Source organism: Pipistrellus kuhlii, unplaced genomic scaffold (genome assembly GCF_014108245.1).
Source record: "Pipistrellus kuhlii isolate mPipKuh1 unplaced genomic scaffold, mPipKuh1.p scaffold_m20_p_38, whole genome shotgun sequence".
Taxonomy (NCBI): domain Eukaryota; kingdom Metazoa; phylum Chordata; class Mammalia; order Chiroptera; family Vespertilionidae; genus Pipistrellus; species Pipistrellus kuhlii.
This window is the reverse complement of record NW_023425538.1, coordinates 4,053,782-4,067,768: the sequence shown is the minus strand read 5'-3', so window position 1 is coordinate 4,067,768 and position 13,987 is coordinate 4,053,782. Positions and strand designations below refer to the sequence as shown.

The 13,987-nt window shown below is 39.4% G+C and overlaps 1 protein-coding gene across 1 annotated transcript in view; it reads right to left on the bottom strand.

The window, feature by feature from the left end:
- Nucleotides 1-9,523: 9,523 nt before the first annotated feature.
- Nucleotides 9,524-13,987, bottom strand: part of LOC118702391 (zinc finger protein 420) — a 29,342-nt gene continuing 24,878 nt past the window's right edge. Inside the window, exons 2-3 of the mRNA XM_045570927.1 lie at nucleotides 10,880-13,900; nucleotides 9,524-9,679 (exon numbers count right to left, since the gene is read on the bottom strand). Coding sequence (XP_045426883.1) covers nucleotides 11,986-13,821 — 1,836 coding nt within the window. The 5' untranslated portion in view covers nucleotides 13,822-13,900 and the 3' untranslated portion in view covers nucleotides 9,524-9,679; nucleotides 10,880-11,985. The remainder of the gene's footprint in view (nucleotides 9,680-10,879; nucleotides 13,901-13,987) is intronic.

Sequence of the window (13,987 nt, the reverse complement as noted above, 5' to 3'; positions counted from 1 at the left end):
ATGTGTGCACTGGGGCCCAAGTTTATAATAGTTAGCTAGAGGCCCGGTGGACAAATTCATGCATGGTGCAATCTAGTTGGTCCACCCAAATGGGGACAATTGAGGCCAGACCAGTGGAGAGCAGGAAATGTGGGAGGTTGGTTGGCCAGTCCTGCCCCCGATGGTGATGGGGCCTATCAGGGACAGGGCTGGCCAGGAGGAGAGGCTGCAGGCAGTTGGCCAGCTGGGTGGGCTGTGGGAGTTTGTCAAGGGCCAATTGGGGTTCCAATTGGGCCAGTTGAACACTGCAGTGCATGTCATAGCAACCAGTTGTTCTGGTCATTTCATCATTCCAATCACTTGGCATTTATACAAACACCAGAGACCCAATGCACAAAATTCATGCATACATAGGGTCTCTAGGCTTGTCTGGTGATCAGGCCAATCTGCAGGGTAATCATTGATGCTTGCCTTGACTGTCCTGGCACAGCCAGCTCACTGATCCTGCCCCCACCACTGCCACCAGTAGCCTTCCTCGGCTGGCACCACACCACAATCACCCTGTTGCCACAACCAGTCACCTCCTACAGAGGCAATTGGGGGCAGTGCCGGCCCACTCACCAGTTGGCCCTGCCACTGCCACCTGTTACCTCCCTCTTTGGGGAAACCGACAGGATGTGTGTGGGGGAGGGCGGGTTCCCCCACTGGCACCTGCCTTGGCTGGCCTGGGGCCTGCAGGCTGGGTGCAGCTCCCATGTTGAGTGTCTGACCCCTGGTTGTCAGTGCATGTCTTAGCAACAGGTCATTCCACTAGTCATTCTGCCATTCAGTTGACATGCATATTAGGTTTCTATTATATAGAATATCATGTACTAGTATTTTACACTCATGGAAATCACTTTTTAGCAAATGAGAGAGAAATTGCATATGATTTCTGACGTTTTAGTCACAAAAAAATTGGTCGTGTCCAAAATGTCCATGCTTAGAAAATGTCCCATGACATTTACTTATACTTTTGGTTTACTTTCTGATTAGTACTTCAGAAATATTATGTTTTATTGATCCAATAATTGAATTGTGGCTGTCTAGCCAAAATATAATTAAATATCAAGGACCTTTTGGTATGTACCAAATATCTCCACTGATGTTTTAGACAGGACCAAATGTCCTGCAAGGAGTCACAGACCCACAAGAGAGAATGAGAAATTAGGTACACAGCTTGGTTGATACATGCCCAGAGAAAAATTAGAATTCCAGCAGTCTGCCAAAATTATAGGACAACAATAAAAATAATACATATACTAGCTATAACTAAAATATATCTAATAAAAGTAATATGTAAATTGACCATCATTGTGTGTTGACACAAGATGGCTGCCCCCATGTGGACAAAAGATGGCCACCACCGGATGGCCAATAGGAGAAGGCAGTTGGAAGGGATCAAGCCTACAGGGGAGGGTAGTTAGGAGCAAACAGGTTATCAGGGGAGAAGTTAGGCATCAAGTAGGTTGGCAGGGTAGTGGTTAGGGGGTGATCAGGCTGGCAGGCAGAAGCAGTTATTAATAGGATCAATCAGGCAGGCAGGCCGGGGAGCAGTTGGGAGCCAGCAGTCCTGAATTGTGAGAGGGATGTCCGACTGCCCATTTAGACCTGCAGTCGGACATCCCTGGAGGGGTCCCAGATTGGAGAGGGTGCAGGCTGGGCTGAAGGACACCACCCCCCAGTGCACAGATTTTGTGCACTGAGCCTCTAGTACCATCATAAAATTGAAGACACTTTATGTATGAAAGGTTCCCTGTGACAGAATATATTTCCCCAAATTTCCCACCAAAACATATTCCACCTCATATGCTCTACTTACAATGTGATACTTTCTCACTATGATATAACTGCCTAAATCAGTGGTTGCCAACCTTTCAAACTTCACAGTCTACTGGTTGACAACTGCTGCTCCAAAGGTTTTCTTAAACCAGCGGTCACCAACCTTGCTGACCTCACAATCCACCAGTGGTTCATAGACTATCAGTTGGTAACCACTGGCCTAAATCAATAAGGAGAGACAGAAATGAAATTCCATGACTTAAAAGCTAGATAATAAAACATCTTTATGGCACACTATAGGTTACAAAAGTGGCCAGAATATATCCCACCCCACAGACTCCTCTTACACTGTGGGCATTCATTGAGCTGAGACTGGCTCAATCAAAGGAGTAAAACATGAGTGATATGTAATTTCAGAGACTAAATCATAAAAAGTTCCTACAGACATGATCAATAGAACAGAACAGAGACCCCAGAAATCAACCCACATCAATATGGCCAATTAATATTTGACAAAGGAGGAGAAACCAAGATGGCGGCATAGGTAAACACCTAACTGTAGCCTCACACAACAATTTCAAAAAATACAACTAAAATACAAAATGGACATTATCCAGAACTACAGGAAAGTTGACTGACTGGAAACTCTACAACTAAAAGGAAAGAAAACCAGAAGTAAAATCAGAGGAGCTGTAAAAGCCTAAGGTATGGAGACACGGTGCATGCATGGGGAGAGGACGGAGTCAGGAGAGAGGAGAGGGTGACTGAGTGCCTGGCTGGCATTCCCTAGCAGGAAGAAGATAAAAGCTCCGGACTGTGCTAAGCCCCAGTTCCGACTGCACTGAAGCCCAGTTCTAGACCAGACCTTGGGGACCCAGGCTCATATGGAGGGAACCTGGGCTGCAAGGCGGAAACTCAGGGGAGCAGCAAAAGGCAGAGTCCCAGAGGCGCACACGTTGCAGGCAGAGGATGAACTGTTGACTGTGCCACTGGATTGCCCTAGCGGGAAGGAGACAAAAGTTCCGGACTGCTCTGAACCCCACTTTCAACCCCACTTCCATCTGCACTGAACCCCAGTTCCAGGCTCATTAGGGGAGAAATAAGACTGATTGGTAGCAGGCAAAACTCAAAGGCACCTTTCTCTCAGAGATACTTGCAGTGAGTACCAAAGTAGCGAGTACCAAAGGACACTGAGGAACAGAGACTCAGGAACCTCATAGAGTGGAGCTGATAGGAAGCCAAGGCTGTAGGCTCCACCCTGAAACTCCGCCACATCCAAGCTGAACACAGAGGCTTTTGCAATTTTCCAAGTCTAGTTGAATAAGGCGGTCTCCCGGCATAGACAAAACTGATCCTCACAACCAATTGGCCTGGAGGTCAGTTTCTCCCAGTGATACCAACAACAATCAAGACTTAACTACAATAAGGCTGTATCCACGTTCCACAAAGGGGTGCACCTACAGTGTCCACCTCAGGTAACTGGGAGGCTGACCCATTGAACCATATAGGACACTTTAACACACAAACCGACCCTACCAACTCAGGGAAGCTGCAAAAATGCCGAGACAAGGAAACAGATCACAAATGAAAGAAATGGAGGACAAAAAGCGACTGGATATAGAGTTCAAAACCACGCTTATAAAGTTTTTCAAGAATTTCCTAGAAAAGGCCAATAAAATAAATGAGACCTATGAGGATATGAAAAGGGATCAACTAGAAATAAAGAATACATTGTCTGAAATAAAAAATATATATATTATACAGAGTCCTAAAAACAGAATGAAAGATCACAAGAATCAAGTCAAAGATTTGGAACATAAAGAGCCAGAAGACACTCCTCCACAGAAGCAAGAAGAAAAGAGAATCCAGAAAGTTGAAAATAATGTAAGAAACCTCTGGGACAACTTTAAGTGAACCATCAGAATTATGGGGGGCCCAGAAGATGAGAGCAAGATACTGAAAACATATTGGAAGAAATATTGACAGAAAACTTCCCCCACCTGGTGAAAGAATTAGACCTACAAGTCCAGGAAATGCACAGAACCCCAAACAAGAGGAATCCAAAGAGGACCACACCAATACACATCAGAATTAAAATCCAAGAGCAAAAGACAAAGAGAGAATATTAAAAGCAGCAAGAGCAAAGCAGGTAGTTACTCATAAAGGAGCACCCATACGACTGTCAGCTGATTTCTCAACAGAAACCATGCAGACCAGTCGGGAATGGCAAGAAATATTCAAGGTGATGAATAGCAAGAACCTACAGCCAAAAATACTCCACCCAGCAAAGCTATCACTCAGAATCGAAGGCCAGATAAAGAGCTTCACAAATAAAAAAAAAGCTAAAGGAGTTCATCACCGCCAAACCAGAATTATATGAATTGTTGAAGGGGGTTCTTTAGGAAGAGGAAGAAAATAAAGATAAAAATTATGAACAACAAATATGTAACTATCAACAAGTGAATCTAAAAACCAAGGGAATTAAAAAATCTGATGAACAATATTAACCGTTGAATATAATAGAATCAGAGGTATGGAAGGGGAGTGGACTGACGATTCTCAGGGAAAAGGGGGGGGGGGCGGGAAGAGACTGAACATAAACTGTGGATCTATAGATCAGGTCAATGAGGATGTGTGGAAAGGGCAGAGGGTGGGGCGGGAACCTGGTGGAGGGGAGCAATGGAGGGGAAAAAATGAGGAACATTTGTAATAACATGAACAATAAATATTTATTAAAAATTTTTAAAAAATATTTGACAAAGGAGGCAAAAGCATACAATGGAGTAAAAAACAGTATCTTCAATAAATAGTGTTGGGAAAATTGAATAGGTATATGAAAAAAAGCCCCCAAAAAGATACTAAAGCCCCAAAATACGCCATTCACAAGAATAAACATGAAATGGGTAAAAGACTTAAATTTAAGTTGTGAAACCATAAACATCCTAGAACAAAACATAGGCAGTAAAATCTCACACACTTCACTTAGCAATATTTTTGCTGGTGTATCTTCTATGGCAAAGAAGGAAAAAATAAATAAATAAACCTCAAAATAAAAAGCTTCTTCACAGGGAAAAAAAATCCACAAAATGAAAAAGGAACTGCTAATGGAAGAACATATTTGCTAATGATACATTTGATAAGGGGTTAATTTCCAAAATACATAAAGAACTTATGTAACTCAACACCAGGAAGATAAACAACTCTATTAAAAAATAGGCAAAGGACCTGAATAGACACTCCTCCAAAGAGGACATACAGATGACCAAGAGACATATGAAAAGATGTTCAACCTCACTAATCATCAGAAAGATGCAATTTAAAACCTCAGTGAGGTATCGCCTTACACTTGCCAGAATGGCTACCATCAATAAATCAATCAACAGACAAGTGCTGGTGAGGACGTGGAGAAAAGGGAACCTTAGTGTACTCTGGTGAGAGTGCAGACTGATTCAGAGCCACTATGGAAAAACTGGGGAGTTTCCTAAAAAAAACACACACAAAAAAAACTGCTTTTATATAATAATAGAACTGCCTTTTGACCCAGGGATCTCTGTTTGGGGAATATATCCTAAGAATCCCAAAATACCAATCAGAAAAAATATATGCACCCCTATGTTCATAGTAGCACTTTTTATAAGAGCCAAGATCTAGAAACAACCCATTTATCCATAAATAGATGGGTGGATTAAAATTATATGATAGATTCACACAGTGGAATACCATGAGGCTGTAAACATAGAAATGACTCATTTTGTGACAGAATGGGGCTACATATTTTTATGCTAAATGAAATAAGCCAGTCAGAGAAAGACATACCATATGCTCTCACTCATAAGTATAATCTAATGAGTAAATTGAAGAACAAAATAAAATCACAGGCATGGGTACATGGAACAGACAGATGTCAGAGGAAAGGGGTACGGGGCGGGGGGGAATGGAAGTGAAGAACCCTGGCTGATGTCACTCAGTGATTAGAGTACTGCCCACACACTGAAGGGTCTCGAGTTCGATTCCTGGCCAAGGTCACATATATGGAGTGCATGCAAGGAGGCAACCAATGTGTCTCTCTCACATTGATGTTTCTCTCATTCCCACCCTCCCTTCCCCCATTCCCCCATTTGAAAAGCAAAGGGGAAAATGGTAAGTATTAATTTAAAAAAGCAAAGAGATTATCCAAAGAATATATATACATAGGCCATGGACACAGACCTGCGATAAAGGCCAAAGGAGGTTGGAGGCTGCATAAAGGTGGGCAAAAGGGATAAAATGGGGACATCTGTAATGTCAACAATCAATCAATAAACCTGCTTTTCCACATGGTTCTTTGGAACACACTAGAGCCACATGAAAATATCACATGTAGATATTTTGCATAAGCCAGAATCAATTACCAGACAAGTGAGTTTTTAAATTATCCCAATCTTTAGCTATCAACTAACTCCTAGCTTTCAAGTCACCCCTTCTGATACTGTATGACTCAGGAATGAGATTTTGCTGCTAAGCCCTGTCTAAATTTTTGTTGATATGTGAGCTAAATAAATGATCACTGTATTTTAAGTCAAGTTTGGGTTATTGTTATGCAGCAACAGAAACTTAAAAGAATGCCAAAATAGGTAAGTGAAAAAGCAAGACACATTTTAAAAATAGAATATACCATTTACATATTTTTAAAAAGCAAATGGAAAGGCTACATTCTAGATATGTACATGGATATGCATTCATAACATATATTGTTCCATATATATACTTGGGAAAATTACATAAATGGATCATTTCCTGATGGATTTGTACCACAGCCTGAGAACTGTTTGGTAGACTTGAGTCATAGCTGTTACACGGTTTCATTAGCAGTACATTTCCCTAAAAAACTTAATAGGCTTTCAAACTACTTGCTGAAGTTTACTATAATGCCAAATATCTTGTATAAACAGTCTTAAGCTTGATGATTCTTTTTGCTTACCTAGCACTTTTCTCTTTTATTTTACTAGCCCTTTAATTTTCCCAGGCAATCATACTGTATATCCCTAGACCATTAAATATCTCTCATTCTAATAACTATTTCATATCTTTTATTTAAAACCCCAAATCTCTCAACCCTCATAACATTCATCTATGTTTGCTTACCACTTCATATCATTTAAGGAAACAGAGAAATATTTTGCAAGATTTCTTCCACCTTATGTACTCATTTTCAGGACCTGCATCCCATATTCTGCCATCCTATTGCCAGGAATTAACTTTCCATATTGTCTAAAGCTAATCCTTCATCCACTAAATCATAACCTGTGTGAGGTCATTCCTCCAGTGATTCTTCCTTCTTTGTCTGAAATCATTTTTCCTTTCTAGTGGATTACTCCAACCACAGTAAAGAATTGCTATTATATCCCCTATCCTTAAAATGTTCTCCTATTCCTATTGCTCCTAATTATAAACCTATCTCTCTACATCCTTTAGCAGCAAAATGCCTCTAAGTAGTTATCTCTATGCATGATCATAAGTTTTCAGTCTTTATCTTTCACTTCTACCACTCCAAAGCAAGCAAACAAATGCACAAACAAAATACCCTTGCTCTTCTCAAGGTCAACAAAAGCTTCACTATAGCTAAATCCAATAGCCAGTTCATATGATCTGAAAACAGTATCTGATAGCATTGATCATCCTTCCTTTGACTCACTTCCATTTGGCTTCTGTGGTTCTTCACTATTAGTTGTCCTTACATCTCACTGATCCTGCTTTAAAAAAATACATTTTATTGATTTTTTTATAGAGAGGGAGAGAGATAGCTAGAAACATTGATGAGAGAGAAACATCAATCAGCTGCCTCCTGCACACCTCCTACTGGAGATGTGCTCACAACCAAGGTACATCTCCTTGACCAGAATTGAACCCGGGACCCTTCAGTCTGCAGGTCAATGCTCTATTCACTGAGCCAAACCAGTTAGGGATCACTGATCCTGCTTTGATGGTCTTTTATCCTTGAACTCTCAAGGTGGACCAATTCTCTATGTTCTTTTCTCTCTCCACACTCAAGTCCTTAATGACTGTCTGCCTCATGCTTTTAAATAACTATAGGTAATAATTAGCAAATTAATATAATACCTATAATAGTACAAATTAGAACACATGTGTCAAACACAAGGCCCGCGGGCCAAATCCGTCCCGCCAGGCCTTGCAATGTGGCCTGCACCGCGCTGTCATCACTGCACTCCGCTGCGTTTCCATCACAATGACAGTTTATGACTGTTCAGTAAACCATTCGGCCCGCGATTTAGGCTGGATTTTAGATTTTGGCCCCTTCTCTGATTGAGTTCGACACCCCTAAATTAGAGCATCCAAGTGTTTACTCAATATTGTTATTTTCTGTCAAAAAGACATGCCAAACTCAGAATGTCCACAATTGTACTTCCAATCTCCCACCACAAACCTGATGGTACTGTACCTTTCCCTATCTCAGCTGATGAGAACATCTTTCTAGTTACTTCAGCCCTAAACTTTTGGGTCAGTACCCTGGACTTTTTCTCTTACACCTGACATCTAACCTCTAAACAAATTTTGCTTGCTCCATCATATTTACCATATATCTAGAATTCAACCACTTCTCACCATTGTTGCTACTCGGGTCTGAGCCACTATCATCATTTATCTGAATTAATGTCATAACCTCTATTCATAGCCCTTACACTTTAAAATTTTTAAACACAATAGCAATATGTCAGATCATGTCCTCTGCTCAAAATATAAAATTACATACAAGGTATAGTCATTATCTTTCTTACCTTCTTTATCAATCACCCATCAGCACAAACCTTTACAATATCTCCACTGGTGTTCCTCAAACACTACCAGCAATGTAAGGGCCTTTGCTCTTTTTCCTCAGCCTGGAATGCCCTTCCCTTAGATAATGATTTACTCCTTCACCCCTTAAAATCGTGACTCAAATACTTCCTTCTCCATAGTTTACCCTGATGATTCTATTTCATATAGAAGCCCAAGTTATACCCCCCTTACAGTCCTTTTGAAAATTTCACCCTATAACACATGTTTTAACATATTCTACAATGTATTATTCTATCTTCTCCTACTAGAATTGCTCACTGGTATATACCAAATACTTAAAAAGAGTAGTTGAAATATTAAGTACTTAATAAATAAGAACATTGGGAGAGCATTTTAAATTATTTTTTCTTTTGCTAACAGATTCACTACATTTACAAGGATTAGCAATGGTCTCATTTCTTGTTTAGGCTGCCTCTTTAAATCATTGTAAGTGGCTTCAGTTAAAGAGTTGGCATTTTGAATCCCACAAGGATCAAAGTTCTAAAATTTACTATCAACCTGGATTGAGCACCTACCTCTCTCAACAAAGTAATATTGTTTTCAATCTCTGAAAGCACCCTCGGTATCTTACTCTCCATTAAATTTCTTTCACAGGACATTTCCAAATGCAGAAAGCATATGATACCCACATTCTGAATTGGTCCTATCATTTTCCCTAACATCATAATCTTAATTGGTACAAAATATGCCTTGCGAGATAAAGTGGGAGTCTGACAAAATGTTTTGGACATAAAAACAATCTTCAGTTTTCTTTCTGAGACAGGTAGATCCTCATTCTTCACAGACCTAAAGCAGTGCCACATTTGAAATTTCCTTAGCCACATGACTCCACATCCAGATATAAAATTTTATATCCTTAATAATTTTGTCAACAAGAAAATAACAATAGCATCAATAAGTAAGTTTATTTTCATTTCTATATAAAGAAGTACAGAAACCAGGAAGACCAAAGTTATGGCTATTATATAAAATCAGCAGAGGTGTATATTTTGTTTTTTCTGATCCACCATCCTTAATACCCATTCTCAAAGTTCCCATAAAACTGCCAGGGTTGGGAGAAAAACATGGTGGCTGGCAGGACAGAGCTGAGAGAGAGGAAGTGAAAGAGGGTATGAAAAAAGAGTGTGTGGTTGTGCGTGGGAGAGGTGTGAGTGAGGGAAAGTTAAATCTTGCAGGAACAGCAGGGGCTGGCAGAAAGCCTCTCCTTGAAAAGGAGACACTACCGCCACTGCGGGCACTCCCAGGATGATGGGATTCCAGCACGCAGCCCACGCCATCTTGAGCAGAGAACAGCCTTTTTTAGAAACTCATAACACCACCAACAAGACAGGCCTTGGAACAGCCCTGCAACCCAGCACCTACTCCAGCCAATTTCCTGCTACCCCAGCTACATACCCGTGGACCCTGGGACCTCCACCTCCAAATATACACTTTCGGCAGCTCAAGACACCCATGAAAAACACACATGGTGTCAAAACAAGCCAGAGGAAAATCATTTGGGCAAAAAGTGAAAAAGGATCCGAAGTCAAATTTATAGAAAATATTCCTTTATTAACTTTTGGTCAAGAATATGTTTGTATATTTTCAGAAAACAACTCCGAGACCATGTGGATTCCTGCAACAGAGAGGAATTGACAGGACTGCTCCAGCCATGAAGAGAAGAGAAACAGTCCAGAGATGAACTGACAATGCTTTGCCATACTAGCAGACAGCAGCTGTGCGCCGCTGAAGGATGCCCAGGACCAAACCAGAGATGGTCAGACCTGCATCACCACCATTTTTCCACCATCCAGAACTGAAATATCATTGCTGCCATGTACACATAAGGATCTGTTTGACATTGAAATTGGGACCCAAAAGAACTGTTGGCCCAGAAAGAAACTCACTGCAGACTGATTCATTTGCCTCTCAGCGTAACCATTTACACTTGTCTCATTTTCTGTTCTAAGTGTGTTTCTTATATCACATGATCTCACACATCTAGGAAAATAATGAACAACATAAACTGATGAACAAAAACAGACCTGGAGACAGGGAAGCATCGATCATACTGTCAAACCTCAGAGGGAAGGTAGGGAGGGGTGGGGGAAAGATCAACCAAAGGATTTGTATGCATGCATATAAGCCTAACCAGTGGTCATGGACAACACGGGGGTGGGGACATATGTGGAGAGGGGTTTGGGATGGAAATGGGGGGATGGGAACAATTATGTGATACCATAATCAATAAAAAAAATAAAACCTGTCAGTGTTGCAGATTAAATGTCCATATTGTAGACAGAGGGGAAATAGGGGGGTATAGGGGAGAGAAAAGTTAAATGTACTAATCATACAAAATATCTTTTTCACTTTGATCAGCAAGGGAAGCTTACATAGAATACAGTTACTAAAAAATGGAAATGGATATTAGGCAGAAAAAACAGCAGTCTCTAACATAGACTCATTTTTTCATTGCAAAATAGTCTGTAATGTCAGTTTTTATTTTAAGGTTAATAAAAGGAACTGTAAACCCAAGTTTTTCAAAAGTTCCCAGTAGAAAGATTTATTATGATTATCCATTTCTAAATAATATTCTTGAATTGTGGTCAGAAATAGTAGAAAATATGAGTTTTTGGACTTTGTTACAATTCACTTAAAACCTTGTCAATAATCCACTCATTAAACCTATAGTGTGTGTGTGTGTGTGTGTGTGTGTGTGTGTGTGTTTAATACAGTATGAATTTCCTCTTGTAGCATATTGGATGAACTCTAAATAAAAGTTTGCTCACATTTATTATAGCATATAGTGATCCCCATTCAAATAATGAGGGCGAAGTGTTAAGTGGACTATTTCTAAATATTCATTATACTCATAAAGTGTCCTCCTCTCATGCAAATTATCTAACACTATAATAACAGCTAATATTTGTGCTATGCTATGTTCAAGGCACTATTCTAAAAGCTTTACATGTAACAGCTCACATAATACTTTGATAAGAAAGATATTATTAGAATTTGATAAGGAAGGTATTATTAGATTTTCTTACAAATGATTAAAGGTTATCATAACAAATGTCATAAAGGAAAGCAACTGATAGAGTCAAAATAATGTTTAAAAAGACATGCAATGGCTGAAGGCCTTCTGATATTTACTACGTTACTGTTGATTAAAATTCACTAAAATTTAATCAGTTTCTGGTAATAAATTTTTCTACATGGATTACATTATCACTATCTTTCCCCAAATAAAATCATTGATGCAGAGTTTTATGAGGCAAGTATACTCCCATATTCACATTTTAAGAATTCTTTGATTGTAATGGATTAAAGATCATTGAAGTTTCTATTAATCACAAAAATTCAAATAATTCATATATAAACTTGTGAGTTATAAACCAAGTCTGTCCCACATTCTTTATATTTAAAAGATTTCTCACTGATATGAATTCTCTTATGTTGAGTTAGTTGTGAACCACGAGTAAAGGTCTTCCCACATTCCTTACATTGATATGGTTTCTCACCAGTATGAATTCTCTTATGTCGAGAAAGGTGTGAGCTCTGAGTAAAGGCTTTCCGACATTCTTTGCATTCATAGGGCTTCTCACCAGTATGGATTCTTTGATGTAGAGTAAGTTGAGAACCGTGACTAAAGGCTTTCCCACATTCCTTGCATTCATAAGGTTTTTCTCCAGTGTGAATTCGCTGATGTTGAGTAAGTTGTGAACCACGAATAAAGGCCTTCCCACATTCCTTACACTGATAAGGTTTCTCACCTGTATGAATTCTCTGATGCTGTATAAGTAGTAAGCCACGAGCAAAGGCCTTTCCACACTCATTACATACATAAGGCTTCTCACCAGTATGAAGTCTCTGATGTTGTGAAAGATGTGAACTCTGAGTAAAGGCCATTCTACATTCTTTACATTCATAAGGTTTCTCACCAGTATGAATTCTCTGATGTTGAGTAAGCTGTGAACCACGAATAAAAGACTTCCCACATTCCTTACATTCATAGGGTTTCTCACCAGTGTGAATTCTCTCATGTTGAGTAAGTTCTGAGCCACGACTAAAGGTCTTTCCACATTCTTTGCATTCATAGGGTTTTTCACCAGTATGAATCCTCTGGTGCCGAGTAAGTAGTGAGCCTCTATTAAAAGCTTTTCCGCATTCATTACATTGATAGGGTTTCTCACCAGTATGAATCCTCTGATGTTGAGTAAGTTGTGAACCATGATTAAAGGTCTTCCCACATTCCTTACATTCATAGGGCTTCTCATTGGTATGAATTCTCTGGTGTTGAGTAAGTTGTGAACCACGAATAAAGGCCTTCCCACACTGTTCACATTTATAGGGTTTTTCACCAGTATGAATCCTCTGATGTTGCATAAGTAATGAGCCACGAATAAAGGCCTTCCCACATTCTTTACATCCATATGGCTTTTCCCCATTATGAATTTTCTGATGTTGAGAAAGCTGTGAACCACAAATAAAAGCTTTCCCACATTCTTTACATTCATAGGGTTTTTCACCAGAATGGATTCTCTTATGTAGAATAAGTTGTGAAAGCTGAGTAAAGACCTTTCCACATTCTTTACATTCATAGAGTTTCTCGCCAGTATGAAGTCTCTGATGCAGTGTAAGTTGTGAGTTCTGAGTAAAGGCCTTCCCACATTCTTTACATTCATAAGGTTTTTCTCCAGTATGGACTTTTTGATGTCGGGTTAGTTGTGAGCTACGAATAAAAGCTTTTCCACATTGTTCACATTTATATGGTTTTTCACCAGTATGAATTCTGTAATGTAAAATCAGTTGTGAGCTCTGAGTAAAGGCCTTTCCACATTCCTTGCATGCATAAGGCTTGTCGCCAGTATGAAGTCTCTGATGAAGAATGAGCTGTGATTCACGACTAAAGGCCTTCAAACATTGCTTACATTCATAGGGTTTTTCACCAGTATGAATACTTTGATGTTGAGTTAGGTGTGAGGCTCGTCTAAAGGTCTTCCCACATTCCTTACATTTATAGGGCTTTTCTGAATTACATGAGGGATATTGAGATAAGTAAGTATGCTGATTGAAAATAGACATTTTTTCATATGTAATCTTTCCTTGCCTGAAATGTTCCTTCTGATTTTTCCAATGTGCCTCTGACTTCCAAATAATCTCTAAAAATAGACTTCTTAAGATCATAGTTTTGAAGCCAGTCATTCATTTTTCCATTGAAATAATTCTGTTTTACAAGTTTCTTCTTGGAGGTAAGTAGTTATTTGCATATTTGATGACAAATCTGAAAAATTAAAAAAATAATAATTTTGGTTTTTATTTTAAAAGAAGTAGAATTTCAATAGTAAAAAAGACTATATAGTAAAATATT